Source organism: Leptodactylus fuscus, chromosome 9, assembly GCF_031893055.1.
Source record: "Leptodactylus fuscus isolate aLepFus1 chromosome 9, aLepFus1.hap2, whole genome shotgun sequence".
NCBI lineage: Eukaryota > Metazoa > Chordata > Amphibia > Anura > Leptodactylidae > Leptodactylus > Leptodactylus fuscus.
The window spans coordinates 45,329,729-45,350,576 of record NC_134273.1 but is presented as its reverse complement, the minus strand read 5'-3'; the positions used below and the strand labels follow the sequence as shown (position 1 = coordinate 45,350,576).

At 42.8% G+C, this 20,848-nt stretch overlaps 1 protein-coding gene across 1 annotated transcript in view; it reads left to right on the top strand.

Annotated features, from left to right (window-relative positions):
- The window catches only part of XPNPEP3 (X-prolyl aminopeptidase 3), a 62,833-nt gene extending 44,332 nt beyond the window's left edge, over positions 1–18,501 (top strand). The window contains exons 8-10 of the mRNA XM_075286339.1: positions 11,365–11,548; positions 14,110–14,230; positions 17,466–18,501. Coding sequence (XP_075142440.1) covers positions 11,365–11,548; positions 14,110–14,230; positions 17,466–17,632 — 472 coding nt within the window. The 3' untranslated portion in view covers positions 17,633–18,501. The remainder of the gene's footprint in view (positions 1–11,364; positions 11,549–14,109; positions 14,231–17,465) is intronic.
- The last annotated feature ends 2,347 nt before the right edge of the window (positions 18,502–20,848 follow it).

Genomic DNA, 20,848 nt, shown 5'->3' with positions numbered 1-20,848 from the left:
CTACTGGTGAAAGTGTGGCGCTTGTGCGGATAGTTTTTAAAGTCTATAGTTGCCGCTGCTAGCCTCTATGCACTCCTACAACGCCTGTACCTGCTGGAACAACGGCTGTTGTGCGACGTCTCCACACTGCTGGCACTAAACATATCATGTGTTGAGCAGAGTGTGTGAGCAGCACAGACCTTTGATGTAGTTCCAACTCCAAAACCCTCGGGTTCGTCAAAGTCAACTCCCTGAGTTGCTCAACCATGAGTGGCCATGGGTGGCAGACTTATGTGAAATCCCATCCCATCCATTGCACTGGACACGAAACATTAGCATGCGCTCAGCACAACTTCGGATATGGCAGCTGTGTTAAGCAGGGTGCAGGGTACAACACAGACCAGGCCCGAGCACCAGGAACAGGTGTTAGAAATACTGCAGCATCCGCCATTTCCTTCCAATTTTGGGGTTTTGGACCCGCCACCGACTTGTCTGGACCTAAGTGGGGATCATGAGACACAGTTGCCATCAGGGCAAGCTGTGGTCATGTGCGGTTTGCAGTAAGGGGGCAGTGCGCAATTGGAAGAGGAGTTGGTGGATGACGAGGCCACCGACCCCACATGGACAGGGGTGATGTCTAGGGGCTAAAGCAGTGTAGATGTAGAGGGAAGCTAAATCAACAAAAAACCTGGGTAGAAGCAAAGGCATAAACTGGGGTGATGTTTAGGGGCTAAAGCAGTGTAGATGTGGAGGGAAGCTAATTCAACAAAAAAAAAAACAGGGTAGAAGCAAAGGCATAAACTGGGGTGATGTTTAGGGGCTAAAGCAGTGTAGATGTGGAGGGAAGCTAATTCAACAAAAAAAAAACAGGGTAGAAGCAAAGGCATAAACTGGGGTGATGTTTAGGGGCTAAAGCAGTGTAGATGTGGAGGGAAGCTAATTCAACAAAAAAAACAGGGTAGAAGCAAAGGCATAAACTGGGGTGATGTTTAGGGGTGAAAGCAGTGTAGATGTGGAGGGAAGCTAAGCAGCAAAAACAGTGGGTAGAAGCAAAGGCATGCAAAACTCTACCCTGTTGGAAGACTTATTCCTAGGTCTGGAACACGTTAATGGCCCCCCTGGACAAATTACTGCCACTCAGGGGCCTAGTGTCACCAGGAGGGACAAGTATAGGCGCATGTTGTGGGAATACCTGGCCGACACCAGCTCTGTCCTCTCCGATCCCTCTGTGCTCTACAGCCTACACTTATTTTCTAATCTTTTTTTCTGCACTGCACATCTCTTGCCTGCTTCCTTTGGGATCTTACAAGTGGTGGTCCACTTCCAAGGATGGTAATTTCACTAGACAGTGTAACAGGAGTAGCTGAGGGATCGCTGTCTTAACCACTTTTTGGCACAAAATTAACTTCCAAAGCCAAATATGGTGCAAGTATATGATGCAAGGACACCTACACACCTATCTCTGACACATTGGGGAGTTCACCCTCATGCGCCCTTTTGGCCTGCACCATCATGCGCCTCTTCCCAGCCACTCCACATTTCCCAAGCTTTTCATTGCAGGCAGAAGTACAACACAACCCACCCCCATGCCCAAGCCTTTAACAGCCTCATCGATAAACTGCTGGCCCAGGAGATGTTGGTGTTTGTTTATGCTTCTGGAGACCCAGGCCTTCCGTCAGCAGATGGCAGCTGGGGCACCTCCCTATGCTGGGCTTAGCCGTTACTACTTCTCTTGGTGTGCTGTCCCTGCCTTGCGCCTGCATGTGTCCCATAACATCAGTTGGGCCCAGAGCTCTGCGCTTTGCTGCATGGTCCACTTGACCACCGACACATGGACAAGCGCCTGTGGTCAGGGATGCTGCAGTGCTTATCTTTAATGACAGGCAGGGTGAATGTGGTGAAGTCTGGTCCCCGGTGCAAACTGGGGTGGCCTATCTCCTCTCCCAGGCCAAAATTCATGGCAGGAGTAGACTGAAACCCTACGATGCTGCAACCTCCACCCCAGCTACTAGCGGAAAACACTGTAACACTGGCGTGGGGAGATGTCAGCAGGCCGTGCTGAAACTGATCAGCTTGGGGGACAGACAGCACAGTGCCTCCGAGGTCAGGGATGCCATCCTGGCTGAGATGGCATTTTTTTTTCCCTGCTACACCTGGGGCCTGGCATTTTTGCGCCTGTGATAATGGCTGGAACCTGGTAGCAGATCTGGAGCTTGCCAGACTCAAACACGGTCCACGCATGGCCCACGTTTTCCAACTTGTTGGTGCCATGTTTCTTTGAAACCTACACCATTGTGCCTGATATACAGGTCAAAGTGGGGCCATTTTCGTAAGTGAGAACTAGCCTCTGCTAGGCAGAAAACATTCAGAGCACACTCCTCTCATCTTCGCACCGTTGGCTGGCGGAGGAAGACGAGGGGGTTGGAGTGGCATCTGATGTCCCTATCCCACACGAGGCTAGAGGGTGCACTTCAGTGCATCCCATTGCTTCACCACAAATGGTGTGAAGGGGAGTGGAAAATGGAGGAAATAGAGAGTGACCCTTACAGTTGGGGCCAGCAAAGGCATGCCAAGTAACACACTGGCACACATGGCTGACTTCATCTTGGGTTGCTTTTCAACACATATGTCACATCATGAAGAACAAATAATACTGGATTTTTACAAGCCTCGAACCCCGGTCTAGGTCTAATGTCTGTTCCTTTCTTATATTAGGGGAGAGGGAAAAAAAATTACTTCAGTGATACGTTTAGCGTACATAGACTGACTATTAATGTGTATCCCACTTAGTGTTGTTAGGGTTACACACCGTCAAAACCTGGCTAAAGCTTCTATAGCTGTTAATAAAGTCAACATAACTTTACGGTATCCAAAAAGACAGCTGGTACCGACAGAGAGCAAGACAAATGTCAACCAAAGCTGTGAGCTCTGAACACCCACAGTGACTTTGGCGTCATCATCATTATAAGGGAGCGGGTGGTAATAAATAACTTAGCAGTGCCTAAAACCCAAAAAGCTTATACAACTATATTTACATTAACATACACAAATGACACTTTTCAGTAGCATGTCATGAGACAAGCTGATAAGATTTTCCTTTGTGCAGTGCTATTTGAAAGTTAAACGCTGCCTTTATTTTAATTCTGGAGAAGGTGCAGACATTAGATTTAGAACATGTTGTCTTCATTGTCCAAACCCTCTATATAGGTAACGTGTTTTTCGGGCCGAGCTGTCTGGGAACGAGCTGGTGCAACACTGACAACCTGGGTAAATATGGCAAGAGCCTGAGATGTAGGGTGAATGAATCCCCAAATTATTTGGGGAATTTCCACTCAGAAACTGGCACTATATACCAGTAGCAAAAATTGTGGGTGCACATAACCCCCATATATTCTTTGAATTCCCAGTCAGACAATAGCACTATATACCAGTAGCAAAAATTGTGGGTGCACGTAACCCCAATATATTCTTTGAATTCCCAGTCAGAAACTGGCACTATATAGCAGTAGCAAAAATTGTGGGTGCACATAACCCCAATATATTCTTTGAATTCCCAGTCAGACAATGGCACTATATACCAGTAGCAAAAATTGTGGGTGCACGTAACCCCAATATATTCTTTGAATTCCCAGTCAGAAACTGGCACTATATACCAGTAGCAAAAATTGTGGGTGTACATAACCCCAATATATTCTTTGAATTCCCAGTGAGACAATGGCACTATATAGCAGTAGCAAAAATTGTGGATGCACGTAACCCCCATATATTCTTTGAATTCCCAGTGAGACAATGGCACTATATACCAGTAGCAAAAATTGTGGGTGCACGTAACCCCAATATATTCTTTGAATTCCCAGTCAGACAATGGCACTATATAGCAGTAGCAAAAATTGTGGGTGCACGTAACCCCAATATATTCTTTGAATTCCCAGTCAGAAACTGGCACTATATACCAGTAGCAAAAATTGTGGGTGCACGTAACCCCTATATATTCTTTGAATTCCCAGTGAGACAATGGCACTATATACCAGTAGCAAAAATTGTGGGTGCACGTAACCCCAATATATTCTTTGAATTCCCAGTCAGACAATGGCACTATATAGCAGTAGCAAAAATTGTGGGTGCACGTAACCCCAATATATTCTTTGAATTCCCAGTCAGAAACTGGCACTATATACCAGTAGCAAAAATTGTGGGTGCACGTAACCCCTATATATTCTTTGAATTCCCAGTGAGACAATGGCACTATATACCAGTAGCAAAAATTGTGGGTGCACGTAACCCCAATATATTCTTTGAATTCCCAGTCAGACAATGGCACTATATACCAGTAGCAAAAATTGTGGGTGCACATAACCCCAATATATTCTTTGAATTCCCAGTGAGACAATGGCACTATATACCAGTAGCAAAAATTGTGGGTGCACATAACCCCAATATATTCTTTGAATTCCCAGTCAGACAATGGCACTATATAGCAGTAGCAAGAATTGTGGGTGCACGTAACCCCAATATATTCTTTGAATTCCCAGTCAGAAACTGGCACTATATACCAGTAGCAAAAATTGTGGGTGCACGTAACCCTATATATTCTTTGAATTCCCAGTGAGACAATGGCACTATATACCAGTAGCAAAAATTGTGGGTGCACGTAACCCCAATATATTCTTTGAATTCCCAGTCAGACAATGGCACTATATAGCAGTAGCAAAAATTGTGGGTGCACGTAACCCCAATATATTCTTTGAATTCCCAGTCAGAAACTGGCACTATATACCAGTAGCAAAAATTGTGGGTGCACGGAACCCCTATATATTCTTTGAATTCCCAGTGAGACAATGGCACTATATACCAGTAGCAAAAATTGTGGGTGCATGTAACCCCAATATATTCTTTGAATTCCCAGTCAGACAATGGCACTATATACCAGTAGCAAAAATTGTGGGTGCACGTAACCCCAATATATTCTTTGAATTCCCAGTGAGACAATGGCACTATATACCAGTAGCAAAAATTGTGGGTGCACGTAACCCCAATATATTCTTTGAATTACCAGTCAGAAACTGGCACTATATAGCAGTAGCAAAAATTGTGGGTGCACATAACCCCAATATATTCTTTGAATTCCCAGTCAGACAATGGCACTATATACCAGTAGCAAAAATTGTGGGTGCACGTAACCCCCATATATTCTTTGAATTCCCAGTGAGACAATGGCACTATATACCAGTAGCAAAAATTGTGGGTGCACGTAACCCCAATATATTCTTTGAATTACCAGTCAGAAACTGGCACTATATAGCAGTAGCAAAAATTGTGGGTGCACATAACCCCAATATATTCTTTGAATTACCAGTCAGAAACTGGCACTATATAGCAGTAGCAAAAATTGTGGGTGCACATAACCCCAATATATTCTTTGAATTCCCAGTCAGACAATGGCACTATATACCAGTAGCAAAAATTGTGGGTGCACGTAACCCCCATATATTCTTTGAATTCCCAGTCAGACAATGGCACTATATAGCAGTAGCAAAAATTGTGGGTGCACGTAACCCCAATATATTCTTTGAATTCCCAGTCAGAAACTGGCACTATATACCAGTAGCAAAAATTGTGGGTGCACGTAACCCCTATATATTCTTTGAATTCCCAGTGAGACAATGGCACTATATACCAGTAGCAAAAATTGTGGGTGCACGTAACCCCAATATATTCTTTGAATTCCCAGTCAGACAATGGCACTATATAGCAGTAGCAAAAATTGTGGGTGCACGTAACCCCATTATATTCTTTGAATTCCCAGTCAGAAACTGGCACTATATACCAGTAGCAAAAATTGTGGGTGCACGTAACCCCTATATATTCTTTGAATTCCCAGTGAGACAATGGCACTATATACCAGTAGCAAAAATTGTGGGTGCACGTAACCCCAATATATTCTTTGAATTCCCAGTGAGACAATGGCACTATATACCAGTAGCAAAAATTGTGGGTGCACGTAACCCCAATATATTCTTTGAATTACCAGTCAGAAACTGGCACTATATAGCAGTAGCAAAAATTGTGGGTGCACATAACCCCAATATATTCTTTGAATTCCCAGTCAGACAATGGCACTATATACCAGTAGCAAAAATTGTGGGTGCACGTAACCCCAATATATTCTTTGAATTCCCAGTCAGACAATGGCACTATATAGCAGTAGCAAAAATTGTGGGTGCACGTAACCCCATTATATTCTTTGAATTCCCAGTCAGAAACTGGCACTATATACCAGTAGCAAAAATTGTGGGTGCACGTAACCCCTATATATTCTTTGAATTACCAGTCAGAAACTGGCACTATATAGCAGTAGCAAAAATTGTGGGTGCACATAACCCCAATATATTCTTTGAATTACCAGTCAGAAACTGGCACTATATAGCAGTAGCAAAAATTGTGGGTGCACATAACCCCAATATATTCTTTGAATTCCCAGTCAGACAATGGCACTATATACCAGTAGCAAAAATTGTGGGTGCACGTAACCCCAATATATTCTTTGAATTCCCAGTGAGACAATGGCACTATATACCAGTAGCAAAAATTGTGGGTGCACGTAACCCCAATATATTCTTTGAATTACCAGTCAGAAACTGGCACTATATAGCAGTAGCAAAAATTGTGGGTGCACATAACCCCAATATATTCTTTGAATTCCCAGTCAGACAATGGCACTATATACCAGTAGCAAAAATTGTGGGTGCACGTAACCCCCATATATTCTTTGAATTCCCAGTCAGACAATGGCACTATATACCAGTAGCAAAAATTGTGGGTGCACATAACCCCAATATATTCTTTGAATTCCCAGTGAGACAATGGCACTATATACCAGTAGCAAAAATTGTGGGTGCACGTAACCCCAATATATTCTTTGAATTACCAGTCAGAAACTGGCACTATATAGCAGTAGCAAAAATTGTGGGTGCACATAACCCCAATATATTCTTTGAATTCCCAGTAAGACAATGGCACTATATACCAGTAGCAAAAATTGTGGGTGCACGTAACCCCAATATATTCTTTGAATTACCAGTCAGAAACTGGAACTATATAGCAGTAGCAAAAATTGTGGGTGCACATAACCCCCATATATTCTTTGAATTCCCAGTGAGACAATGGCACTATATACCAGTAGCAAAAATTGTGGGTGCACGTAACCCCAATATATTCTTTGAATTACCAGTCAGAAACTGGCACTATATACCAGTAGCAAAAATTGTGGGTGCACATAACCCCAATATATTCTTTGAATTCCCAGTGAGACAATGGCACTATATACCAGTAGCAAAAATTGTGGGTGCACGTAACCCCAATATATTCTTTGAATTCCCAGTGAGACAATGGCACTATATACCAGTAGCAAAAATTGTGGGTGCACGTAACCCCAATATATTCTTTGAATTACCAGTCAGAAACTGGCACTATATAGCAGTAGCAAAAATTGTGGGTGCACATAACCCCAATATATTCTTTGAATTCCCAGTCAGACAATGGCACTATATACCAGTAGCAAAAATTGTGGGTGCACGTAACCCCCATATATTCTTTGAATTCCCAGTCAGACAATGGCACTATATACCAGTAGCAAAAATTGTGGGTGCACATAACCCCAATATATTCTTTGAATTCCCAGTGAGACAATGGCACTATATACCAGTAGCAAAAATTGTGGGTGCACGTAACCCCAATATATTCTTTGAATTACCAGTCAGAAACTGGAACTATATAGCAGTAGCAAAAATTGTGGGTGCACATAACACCAATATATTCTTTGAATTCCCAGTGAGACAATGGCACTATATACCAGTAGCAAAAATTGTGGGTGCACATAACCCCAATATATTCTTTGAATTACCAGTCAGAAACTGGCACTATATAGCAGTAGCAAAAATTGTGGGTGCACATAACCCCAATATATTCTTTGAATTCCCAGTGAGACAATGGCACTATAAACCAGTAGCAAAAATTGTGGGTGCACGTAATCCCAATATATTCTTTGAATTCCCAGTGAGACAATGGCACTATATACCAGTAGCAAAAATTGTGGGTGCACGTAACCCCAATATATTCTTTGAATTACCAGTCAGAAACTGGAACTATATAGCAGTAGCAAAAATTGTGGGTGCACATAACCCCCATATATTCTTTGAATTCCCAGTGAGACAATGGCACTATATACCAGTAGCAAAAATTGTGGGTGCACGTAACCCCAATATATTCTTTGAATTCCCAGTCAGACAATGGCACTACATACCAGTAGCAAAAATTGTGGGTGTATATAGCCCCAATTCTATTGCTAGGGGACTTGCAGGGTATTTCTGAGGTGAAGGTGGGGGGGCACACCGTTGGAACGGGGATTTGGGGTGTATATATGGGGTATACGGGAATACACTGTCAGTGTGTTCCATTCAGGATCCTGGGAAAGCTGGGTTGCGGCGATTGAGCCCGTCAGTGCCACGTTACACTGACAAGCTTCTCCCTGGAATTGAAGTGATATGTAACCCCAATATATTCTTTGAATTCCCAGTGAGACAATGGCACTATATGGCAGTAGCAAAAATAGTGGGTGTATATAGCCCCAATTCTATTGCTAGGGGACTTGCAGGGTATTTCTGGGGTGAAGGTGGGGGGGCACACCGTTGGAACGGGTATCGGGGGTATATATCGGGTATACGGGAATACACTGTCAGTGTATTCCATTCAGGATCCGCGGAAAGCTGGGTTGCGGCGATTGAGCCCGTCAGTGCCACGTTACACTGACAAGCTTCTCCCTGGAATTTAGCTCTTATACAGTCCTGTGAAAAAGTTTGGGCACCCCTATTAATCTTAATCATTTTTAGTTCTAAATATTTTGGTGTTTGCAGCAGCCATTTCAGTTTGATATATCTAATAACTGATGGACACAGTAATATTTCAGGATTAATATGAGGTTTATTGTACTAACAGAAAATGTGCAAAATGCATTAAACCAAAATTTGACGGGTGCAAAAGTATGGGCACCTCAACAGAAAAGTGACATTAATATTTAGTAGATCCTCCTTTTGCAAAGATAACAGCCTCTAGTCGCTTCCTGTAGCTTTTAATCAGTTCCTGGATCCTGGATAAAGGTATTTTGGACAAACAATTCAAGTTCAGTTAAGTTAGATGGTCGCCGAGCATGGACAGCCCGCTTCAAATCATCCCACAGATGTTCAATGATATTCAGGTCTGGGGACTGGGATGGCCATTCCAGAACATTGTAATTGTTCCTCTGCATGAATGCCTGAGGATTTGGAGCGGTGTTTTGGATCATTGTCTTGCTGAAATATCCATCCCCGGCGTAACTTCAACTTCGTCACTGATTCTTGAACATTATTCTCAAGAATCTGCTGATACTGAGTGGAATCCATGCGACTCTCAACTTTAACAAGATTCCCGATGCCGGCATTGGCCACACAGCCCCAAAGCATGATGGAACCTCCACCAAATTTTCCAGTGGGTAGCATGTGTTTTTCTTGGAATGCTGTTTCTTTTTGGACGCCATGCATAACGCCTTTTTTTATAACCAAACAACTCAATTTTTGTTTCCAAAATGAAGCTGCCTTGTCCAAATGTGCTTTTTCATACCTCAGGCAACTCTATTTGTGGCGTACGTGCAGAAACGGCTTCTTTCTCATCACTCTCCCATACAGCTTCTATTTGTGCAAAGTGCGCTGTATAGTTGACCGATGCACAGTGACACCATCTGCAGCAAGATGATGCTGCAGCTCTTTGGAGGTGGTCTGTGGATTGTCCTTGACTGTTCTCACCATTCTTCTTCTCTGCCTTTCTGATATTTTTCTTGGCCTGCCACTTCTGGGCTTAACAAGAACTGTCCCTGTGCTCTTCCATTTCCTTACTATGTTCCTCACAGTGGAAACTGACAGGTTAAATCTCTGAGACAACTTTTTGTATCCTTCCCCTGAACAACTATGTTGAACAATCTTTGTTTTCAGATCATTTGAGAGTTGTTTTGAGTAGCCCATGATGCCACTCTTCAGAGGAGATTCAAATAGGAGATCAACTTGCAATTGGCCACCTTAAATACCTTTTCTTATGATTGGATACATCTGGCTATGAAGTTCAAAGCTCACTGAGGTTACAAAACCAATTTTCTGCTTCAGTAAGTCAGTAAAAAGTAGTTAGGGGAATTCAAATCAATAAAATGATAAGGGTGCGCATACTTTTGCACCGGTCAAATTTTGGTTTAATGCATATTGCACATTTTCTGTTAGTACAATAAACCTCATTTCAATCCTGAAATATTACTGTGTCCATCAGTTATTAGATATATCAAACTGAAATGGCTGTTGCAAACACCAAAATATTTAGAACAAAAAATGATTAAGATTAATAGGGGTGTCCAAACTTTTTCATAGGACTGTAAGAGCTGTTGGTTGTCTTCTCCTTCCTATCCTAGCCTGTCCCTGCCTACCCAGAATCTAAGCCCTAGCTAACTGGACGGAAACCTCCGTCCCCGGTGAATTGCAAGCTCAGAATGACGCGAAGCTGGGCGTCGCTGTTCTTTTAAATTAGAGGTCACATGTTTTCGGCAGCCAATGGGTTTTGCCTACTTTTTTCAACGTCACCGGTGTCGTAGTTCCTGTCCCACCTACCCTGCGCTGTTATTGGAGCAAAAAAGGCGCCAGGGAAGGTGGGAGGGGAATCGAGTAATGGCGCACTTTACCACGCGGTGTTCGATTCGATTCGAACATGCTGAACAGCCTAATATCCGATCGAACATGAGTTCGATAGAACACTGTTCGCTCATCTCTAGTAAAGATGGAAATATAGAAATTAATGTACACTGTCTAGTAAAGAACAATGTCCAAATGGTAACATACATACATTATGCAATATAGTGGCTGATTCAAGTAATAAACAATAGTTATCTAGGCATTATGCCAACACCAAAGGTCAGGCATTTGCAGCACATATCAGGTGTTTTCAACACAGGGATAAACCACAATCAATGTTAATACATACCAATTGACATACTGACAGTGTAACACTATACAGGGGACAACTCCCAGGATGCCACTTGTGGGGCAAAGAAAAAATGCCCGACGCGCGTTTCGCCTTAGTGTGGCTTCAAAGGTCACGTAACACAGTTCACTTTGGTATAGATAATTTAGCACAATTGAAGGTATTTCTGAAAGTGTTTGTATGTTTGTTTTTTCTTTGTTATGAGACAATGGTTAGTTTGAGATTTACTGATATGTTAATTCCAGATACTTCTTCAAATACCAATTATGTAATTAAGACTATACATTTATAAAATGTCATCTTGTTAATCAAATTGACTTTTTTTTTCTAAAGGTTTACTGTTGCACAAACAGAACTGTATGAGTCTGTCCTGGAGGTGCAGAAGTCTTGCCTAAATCTTTGCCTCCCAGGCATAAGTCTGGAGAACCTATATAGTCATATGTTGATTCAACTGGGAAATAAACTCAGAGACCTTGGCATTGTGAAGGAAAGATGCAATGACAGTCAACTTTACAAAGTAAGTTAGTTTTCTGTTAAATATCAGTACCTGGCTCGATACTGTTAAATATCTTGTATTTGCCGGTGAGACTTGTGTCCACTGTTAAATATCCTTGAAATTGTGGGATAGACTTGTGTCACGTGTTGTAGGCCTTATCCACGATAGGAAGAAGTCAGCTTGTTATAAATCAGTGTAGAGGTTTATTAATATCTTGAAGGAAAACACAGGAACAGGGAAAATGTCCAAATAACACAAATATCAGTCAATTGTCAATAGCTTACATCTTCAGAGAAGTTAAATCATCTGGATATCTTGTAGTTACAGCTTGGTTCATGCTTGTCATCTGGTTGGTGGACTTGGGCTGGTTACGACGTCCATGGATGTCCATCTGCCTGGACCACCCACCCTGGTGTTCCCAAAGAGAGACCCAGACATGTGTATTTCTTACTCATTTATATTCATGAGAGGGGGTGTTACCTTCCATCTTGTAGCTATGTAAGGAGATTTCTACTATGGTGTACTCTAACCGCACCCATGTACCCAGAATATAACAGATATGATGTCAGTAGAGTGTTAACCCCATGTCTGCTAGAGAATATTGTAAATATATAAGATTTAACATTTTCTCTAGCTAAAGTAATATTTTTGAATAGAAACTGCTTAAGATTCACATAATTGAAAAATACTTCATGGGCACATGAAGATGTGATGTCCCAAGCCTGCTTTCACACATGCAAAATTACATTGTCCCATTGTATTGCATTTGACTCCAAATTGCCAATTTTTTCGCTGCTGGTTTTTTTTTTTTTTCAAAACACACCTTCTACAGGTGGACAATTTAAGGTGTAATCAAGTTTTATTAATCTTTTTTAAATACAAAACAATGATAAACCGCATCATAAATGAGGAGTCAGACAAGGCCGCAAGTGGGCCATTGCATAAGCTGACAGGCAAATCACTAAAAGAACTGGCGAACCAAAAACAAGGGAAAGGGCAGAACCAACGAACTCAGAACGACCAGAGGAAACAGGAACAGGGGGAAACGTGGGGAACAGGTGGACAAGTTAAAAGTCAGACAGGTGACTATGTATGTAATTTGAAATGCTGATGCATTTAGCTCACAGATGAATTGTCTAGACCAGTAGTTTTCAAGGCGCGGTACATGTACCCAATGGGGGCTATCCCCAGGGGTACACATTGAGTGAGAGAGACATTCCCCCCTCCCCCCGCCTCAACACTAATTGAACTACTACTATACTCAGAGTATAATTAACAGTGGTGCAGGGGAGGTGAATAAACATAACAAACAGTGTTACTCACCTCACATGGGCTCTGGCACTGCTCTCCGTTCTCTTCCCGCTTCCAGAGCAGATGTTAGGGACCGCTGAAGCCAGTTCTACACATCGTACAGCGAGTGAGCAGCATGGTTTCTGACATACAAACTTTATAGTGAGCCGCACAATCCTGGAACTGCTGATCTCTGGAGGTCCCAGCAGTTGGACCTCTGCGGATCTAATATTGATGGCCTAAGGCATGAATGACCCATGAATATATACCAGATATATAATGAATAAAATTATTAATCCATTGATGTGTGGAATGCTTTGAAGAATTCCTTTATGCAGAGGCCAGTTTTTGGGACATGAATTATGCCATTTTGTATCCTCTTTTTGGAACACACTGCATCATTTTTGGACCTTTCCTTACAGTTTGGGAGGCCTCTCTTCCAAAATTATTGTAGCCTTCCTCTTCCTGGTGGATCACCATCTCTTGAAAATGAAGGAATTATCCTGGCCTACACATTGGAATAGCACTCTACAATGTGCACGGCCAGCTTTTTGTACCACACCTTTGTTTTACAGCTACAGCACTTGATCTGACAGGTGAACCCGTCCCATGTACATGTTGTAAATATGGTTGCAGTCTGGCTTGGAGACAGTAGTAGTAGTAGTGGGACCACTGACGGGTGGGGGCGCTGCTGACAATGCAAGGACATCCCTTTTTTCATCATACTTGACTGTTTGCAGAGAGCCTTATGAAGGGATCTCCCAGGTTGACATGTCTGCTATAATTTTCGCTGACATCCCATTATAACAGCATGGACGTACTGGAAGAGTATTAGTTCTCTCCTCTTATACTCTTTTATTGTGTGAAATCAAAGGACATTAAACCAACCTGGACATGATGGGAGTTGTAGTTCTCTCTTCTTATACTATTGTTTGTGTTTATCCTCCTATCACTATTATAATGTGCTGCAGCACCTGAAGTGCATATTAGGCTCTGTTCACATCTTCACTAGTGATTTCTGTTATCCTGTTTCATCAAAGAAGCAGAACAAAGAGAATCACAGAAATGCCAGATATTGCACCAGTGGTGCCTGATAGATCCTATTACGTATAATAAGATCAGCACACAAAATTGCACACATAGATGTGAACAGAGCCTTCTGATATTCTGTAGTAACAGGTGTGTACTATGATGTCAGTAGCATAACAGGTATGTATAATAATGAACTTATTATATAATAAGTTATTTCAGATAAATTCATAGTTGAACTGAATGTGTTCTTCTGGTTGCAGGCTGCACGTAGGTACTGCCCACACCATGTTGGACATTATCTAGGCATGGATGTACACGACACTCCTCTTATATCCCGATCTTTGCCTCTACAGCCAGGCATGGTTATAACTATAGAACCAGGTAGGACCAACTTTTTTAGGTCTGACTTTGTTGACTTTTCGCTTTAATGAAAAAGAAAAGAAAGAAAATCAGAAATGTTTATCATTATACATGTTGTATAAGAGTACAATGAACACAAAATTAACTCTCTGCTATGTCCATCTTGAGACGGACTGTAGGTAACATGACTTGGATTACTCATGTCTTAGAAGTCATTGGTGAGGAGATGGGGGAGAAGTGAGCAGAAGGTGCAGGAGATAAAGAGAGGAAAGATAGGTTTATATCACTATCATAGTGCTTTATTCAGATCAGTGCAGGCCAGGCCAAATGTCTATTTATGTCCTGCATGATCCTGTTCTTGGGGCTGGTTCTGAGTACAAGGGATGGTTATAGAGCAGATTTAGCCATAGTTACTATGTGCAGTGTATGGCAACTAATATCCACCCACCAACTCAGTGAGACCTGAGGACTTTTATGAGGCGTGACATAGCTTTAGGATCAGCGAACAGTATCCGATCTGTGGGGAATCCAACTCCCAATAACTGCCAATGAGCTGATTGACGCCACTGCAGCTCTTGAAGTAGTAATGCATCTTCTGTATTGGTATTCTGGAATGGTAGTGCAGCTCTTATCAGTCACTTTAATTGTTAAGATTTGTATTACCACTCTGTTGAAAACAAAGTGAACGTTGTTGCTACTTCCTGTGTGAGAATTGGGTCCCCACCTTTCTATAGACAATCAGTATAAAGGGTCATCTATATAAAAGTCCTTGAATATGAAATTCCTAGAAAACATCTAGATTTTCTGTTGCTAAATTGCTTGTGGGAATAGCTGTACCATTCAGTACCAGCAAAATAAGTTTTTACTAAATCTCATCCACACACTCCAGAAAAAAATCCAGCAGAATGACCTGTAGTGCGGATTTGCAATTTTTGTTGCAAATTATCACTGCAAATTTCCCACATAGCAGTGCAATAAGTGACTTCTAAGTCACTGATCATGTGGTGCTTTTTTGTTGCACAAATGCTGCAGACTTCCCACAGATTAAAATCTACTCTGGGGTTCACAGCATAAACTGAGATTTATTATTTATCTATCTATACTGGTTACTTATAAAGCATCATCATATTTCTCAGCACTTTACAGATATAGTCAACACTGTCCTATACAAGGCTCACAATCTACATTCCCTGGGGGCCACACAGTGGCTCAGTGGTTAGCACCGCAGCCTTGCAGCGCTGGAGTCCCGGTGTTCAAATCCCACCAAGGGCAAAAAAACATCTGCAAGGAGTTTGTATGTTTTCCCTGTGTTTGCATGGATTTCCATCCCATATTTCAAAAAGACATACTGATAGGGAAAAATGTACAGGGTGGCCATAATATAACCTCAGGTGTTTGGAGTCGTGTGCAGGCTGACCCAATGGACGGAATTGCCTGAAAATTTGTATTTGTGCTAATCAAGGCATGGGGAAACGGCACAAAACCCTTCTGTCGATACTTGGGGATGTCCCATTTAAACCACCGACTAGCATGACTGTTCAATGTGGCCGCCATCATGCATGGTGAGCATGGTCATCCCATGCAGAACGTGCTCGACGCTTGCGTGTAACGTCTCTGGTTAGATGCTGCGCACTTCCAAAGTGATGCGGTCTTTGAGGTCAGGCAGGGTTTCAACGTTCCCCCAATAAACACGCTCCTTCAAGTGTCCCCACAACCAGAAATTACAAGGAGTGAGATCCGGAGAGTGTGGTGGCCAAAATCCTGTCATTGGGAAAATGTGCACGAAGAGCGTTCTTCACAGGATTTGCGATGTGAGGAAGGGACTCCATCCTGCATGAAGGTGATTGTCTGCAGACACTGCCGCTGTTGGAGTTGGGGAACAACCACTGTTACCAGCATTGTTCGGTACCTCGCTGCTGTGACAGAACAGTTGGCAACCCCATTTGGGCCCAAATCTTTGAAAAAGAACGGTCCAATCATGAATGATGAGGTGAATCCACACCAAATGGTCACCTTGGGCGAATGCAGTGGAACCCCCTTGAGCGCACATGGGTTTTCGGTGGCCCATATGCGACAGTTCTGTGTGTTGACTGTTCCATTCAGGTAAAAATGCGCTTCGTCGCTCCACAGGATATTCCATGGCCAATTGGTATCCACTTCCACTCTGGCCAGAAACATTAATGCAAATGTCATGCGGGTGTCTTTGTCACGAGGAAGCAGTTGGTGATGATTTTTAGGGTTATTTTTTTATTTATTTTCTTTCATGCCGTCCGTTTCCCCATGCCTTGACTAGCACACATACAAATTTTCAGGCAATTCCATCCATTGGGTCAGCCTGCACACGACTCCAAACAGCTGAGGTTATATTATGGCCACCCTGTACATTGTGGGCTCACAATCTACATTAAAAAAAATGTATAAAAATCTACATTCCCTATCAGTATGTCTTTGGAGTACCCGGAGGTATCCCACGCAAACATTGGGAGGGCACACAAACTCCTTCCAGATGTTGTACTTGGCTAGATTTGAACCCAGGACTCCTGTGCTACAAGGCTACAGTGCTAACCACTGAGCCTGGGGCCCAAGCCTTACGTGTTTGGTTGCATTTGCTGCAGAGGCCATGTTATCTGTCCTTTTGTGCAGTTTTTTGAGCTAAACACAAGTGGGTTAACAAATTATAGGAAATATAAAAGAAGGATTTCTACTTTATTTTTCAGTAGTAGCTTGCAGCCTAGCCGTTGCCAAGGATTGTTTCTGTTCCGGGTCCTGTCATTAGTCTGCTTGGATCTTAACTTGAACTAGGGCCCTGTAAGCTGGGGATATGTGCCCACACAGCAGCAGGCCACAGGCAGCGGCAAGATGTGATTGGGACCCCTGCAATGTGATTGAGAAGATGGGCCTCAGGGAGGAAGGCTACTGGTTGGCCTGACTGTGTACTTAGAAGCCATCTCAGCCACCCAGTGTGTCTAAAGTACATAAAAATAAACTGGGTAGCTTCTTAAGTAATCTACCCAGTATATTAGACTTTACTATTACTGTATATTATAGCCTGGTTGAGATGTTGTACAATGAGTGTCCATGTGCCGTGCCAGGCTCAGCTGGAAGCCCATCCGGCTCTGGGGGCCAGTCTGTACCTGCATACTGTAGCTTGTTTTTATGATGTATTCTTTTTATTATGGGCAGTTAGATAGATAAGGCTTCTTTACATATTACTACATCAGTATGGAATTAATAATAATACTTATTTTTATATTAGGTATTTATATTCCTAAGAATGACACTGAAGCTCCCGAAAAATACAGAGGCATTGGAATCCGCATTGAAGACGATGTTGTGATCACAGAACATTCCCCCTTGATTCTTTCATCTGAATGTCCCAAAGAAATAGATGAGATACAGCAAGTGTGTTTGCAAGGTCTCTGATGTAGTGTAAACAATATGAGGTGTCTACATTTCGGCATACTAGTAAATAGTACATTGTACAAGACCTGGCCTATCCAATGACACTTCATTCTTAAATGTATACCAAAAACAATAAAAAAAAATATTTGCTTGGAATCAGAGAACGTCATTTAATGAACATTTTGTATCATTTGTTTTTGTCATTTATATTTGAAGCATGTTGGGAATTATTGGCTTAGGCCACTTTACCATTGTCAGTGTTTGGTCAATGTCTTGTAACAATATTTGTAAACCCAAACCAGGATTAGAAGCACTAGAAGAACTATCATAGGATGAGTTGTGCCTCTTACCATGTTGTTGATCCACTGTTTTGGCTTACAAATACTGATGCAATATACTGACCATGTGATCATTGCCTTACTCAAAGTTCAGTCTGTGAAGTACAAACTGTGTATCAGACATATTTTCTGGACAGAAGACTGAACAAGAACCTGGACTCCAACCATTATCTATTATACCAAGAGTATTATATCAGTAGTCCCTGCAGGACTATTGTCTATTACTATGATCATGTTTGCAATATGGAATAATAGTCCCATGGCAGGGACTTCAAGCATTGTACAATAGTCATCTATGGTGCTAGAAGTACAGGTACCTGTTCAGAATGGGGAAAAACAGGCAACGTACAGACCAAATCCACGTGTGTAGAAGTTGGTCTTATTCCAGGCAGAATGCACCTGGCCTTCAGAATTCCTTGGTGACTGCTAATATTCTTCTAATTTATTTAGGGAATCGTATACTTTGCTCTGGACATTATGGTATCTGTACTATGTAAGAGGATAATATTACATAACCGCTCATGTATGACTGTGGAAAGTATACCAGTTGACATATCAGTACAAATTTAATACAAAGATAACAGCATTCTTAAAAAGTGTGATATATAAGAACTTTATTCTTTTAAAGTTTTGTATGACAGGGAAGCCTGTTCAATTCTTTATTGTAATATGTTTATTCAGAAATAAAACTTTATTAAAGAACTTTTCTCATTTTTTTACTACTTATCTACAAATACAATACATATCTCTATAGACACCTCTTTTATATCTTTGAGAATTTGTTATTATGATTTAAAGTATAATGGAAATTATCTGAAAAAAAAACCCCTGAAAAACAATGTCAGATGAAAGTTTATTTAGTAAGGTTACAACAAAAAAAAATTTGTTATTATGATTTAAAGTATAATGGAAATTATCTGAAAAAAAAAACCCCTGAAAAACAATGTCAGATGAAAGTTTATTTAGTAAGGTTACAACTAGAGATGAGCGAACAGTGTTCTATCGAACACACGTTCGATCGGATATCAGGCTGTTCGATGTGTTCGATTCGAATCGAACATCACGTGGCAAACTCCAAAAAAATTTGATTCCCCTCCCACCTTCCCTGGCGCTTTTTTTGCACCAATAACAGCGCAGGGGAGGTGGGACAGGAACTACGACACCAGAGGCATCGAAAAAAATCGGAAAAAGTCATTGGCTGCCGAAATCAGGTGACCTCCATTTTAGACGAATAGTGGATTTCAAATCCGGGTCATATGAGAATGTGAACTTTGTGACTAAGAGACAGGGATTGCTGTACAGGCAGGGATAGCTAGGGATAACCTTTATTTAGGTAGGAATGTTATTAAAAATAACTTTTTGGGGCTCTATCGGGTGTGTAATTGTGATTTTTTGTGACATAAACTTTTTCCAATAGGAATGCATTGGACAGCGCTGATTGGCCAGAGTACGGAACTCGACCAATCAGCGCTGGCTCTGCTGGAGGAGGTGGAGTCTAAGATCGCTCCACACCAGTCTCCATTCAGGTCCGACCTTAGACTCCGCCTCCTCCGGCAGAGCCAGCGCTGATTGGTCGAATTCCGTACTCTGGCCAATCAGCGCTGGCCAATGCATTCCTATGGATTCCTATATTCGCACTCGGCTCTGCTACATCACACACTCGGCTCTGCTATATCAGATGGGCTGACCGGCACATCAGATGTAGCAGAGCCGAGTGTGCACACTCGGCTCTGCTACATCACGCACTCGGCTCTGCTATATCAGATGGGCTGACCGGCACATCAGATGTAGCAGAGCCGAGTGTGCACACTCGGCTCTGCTACATCACACACTCGGCTTTGCTATATCAGATGGGCTGACCGGCACATCAGATGTAGCAGAGCCGAGTTTGCACACTCGGCTCTGCTACATCACACACTCGGCTCTGCTATATCAGATGGGCTGACCGGCACATCAGATGTAGCAGAGCCGAGTGTGCACACTCGGCTCTGCTACATTACACACTCAGCTCTGCTATATCAGATGGGCTGACCGGCACATCAGATGTAGCAGAGCCGAGTGTGCACACTCGGCTCTGCTACATCACACACTCGGCACTGCTATATCAGATGGGCTGACCGGCACATCAGATGTAGCAGAGCCGAGTGTGCACACTCGGCTCTGCTACATCACACACTCGGCTCTGCTATATCAGATGGGCTGACCGGCACATCAGATGTAGCAGAGCCGAGTGTGCACACTCGGCTCTGCTACATCACACACTCGGCTCTGCTATATCAGATGGGCTGACCGGCACATCAGATGTAGCAGAGCCGAGTGTGCACACTCGGCTCTGCTACATCACACACTCAGCTCTGCTATATCAGATGGGCTGACCGGCACATCAGATGTAGCAGAGCCGAGTGTGCACACTCGGCTCTGCTACATCACACACTCGGCTCTGCTATATCAGATGGGCTGACCGGCACATCAGATGTAGCAGAGCCGAGTGTGCACACTCGGCTCTGCTACATCACACACTCGGCTCTGCTATATCAGATGGGCTGACCGGCACATCAGATGTAGCAGAGCTGAGTGTGCAAACTCGGCTCTGCTACATCTGATGTGCCGGTCAGCCCATCTGATATAGCAGAGCCGAGTGTGTGATGTAGCAGAGCCGAGTGTGCACACTCGGCTCTGCTACATCTGATGTGCCGGTCAGTCCATCTGATATAGCAGAGCCAAGTGTGCGATGTAGCAGAGCCGAGTGTGAATATAGGAATCCATAGGAATGCATTGGCCAGCGCTGATTGGCCAGAGTACGGAATTCGACCAACCAGTGCTGGCTCTGCCGGAGGAGGCGGAGTCTATGGTCGGACCTGAATGGAGACTGGTGTGGAGCGATCTTAGACTCCGCCTC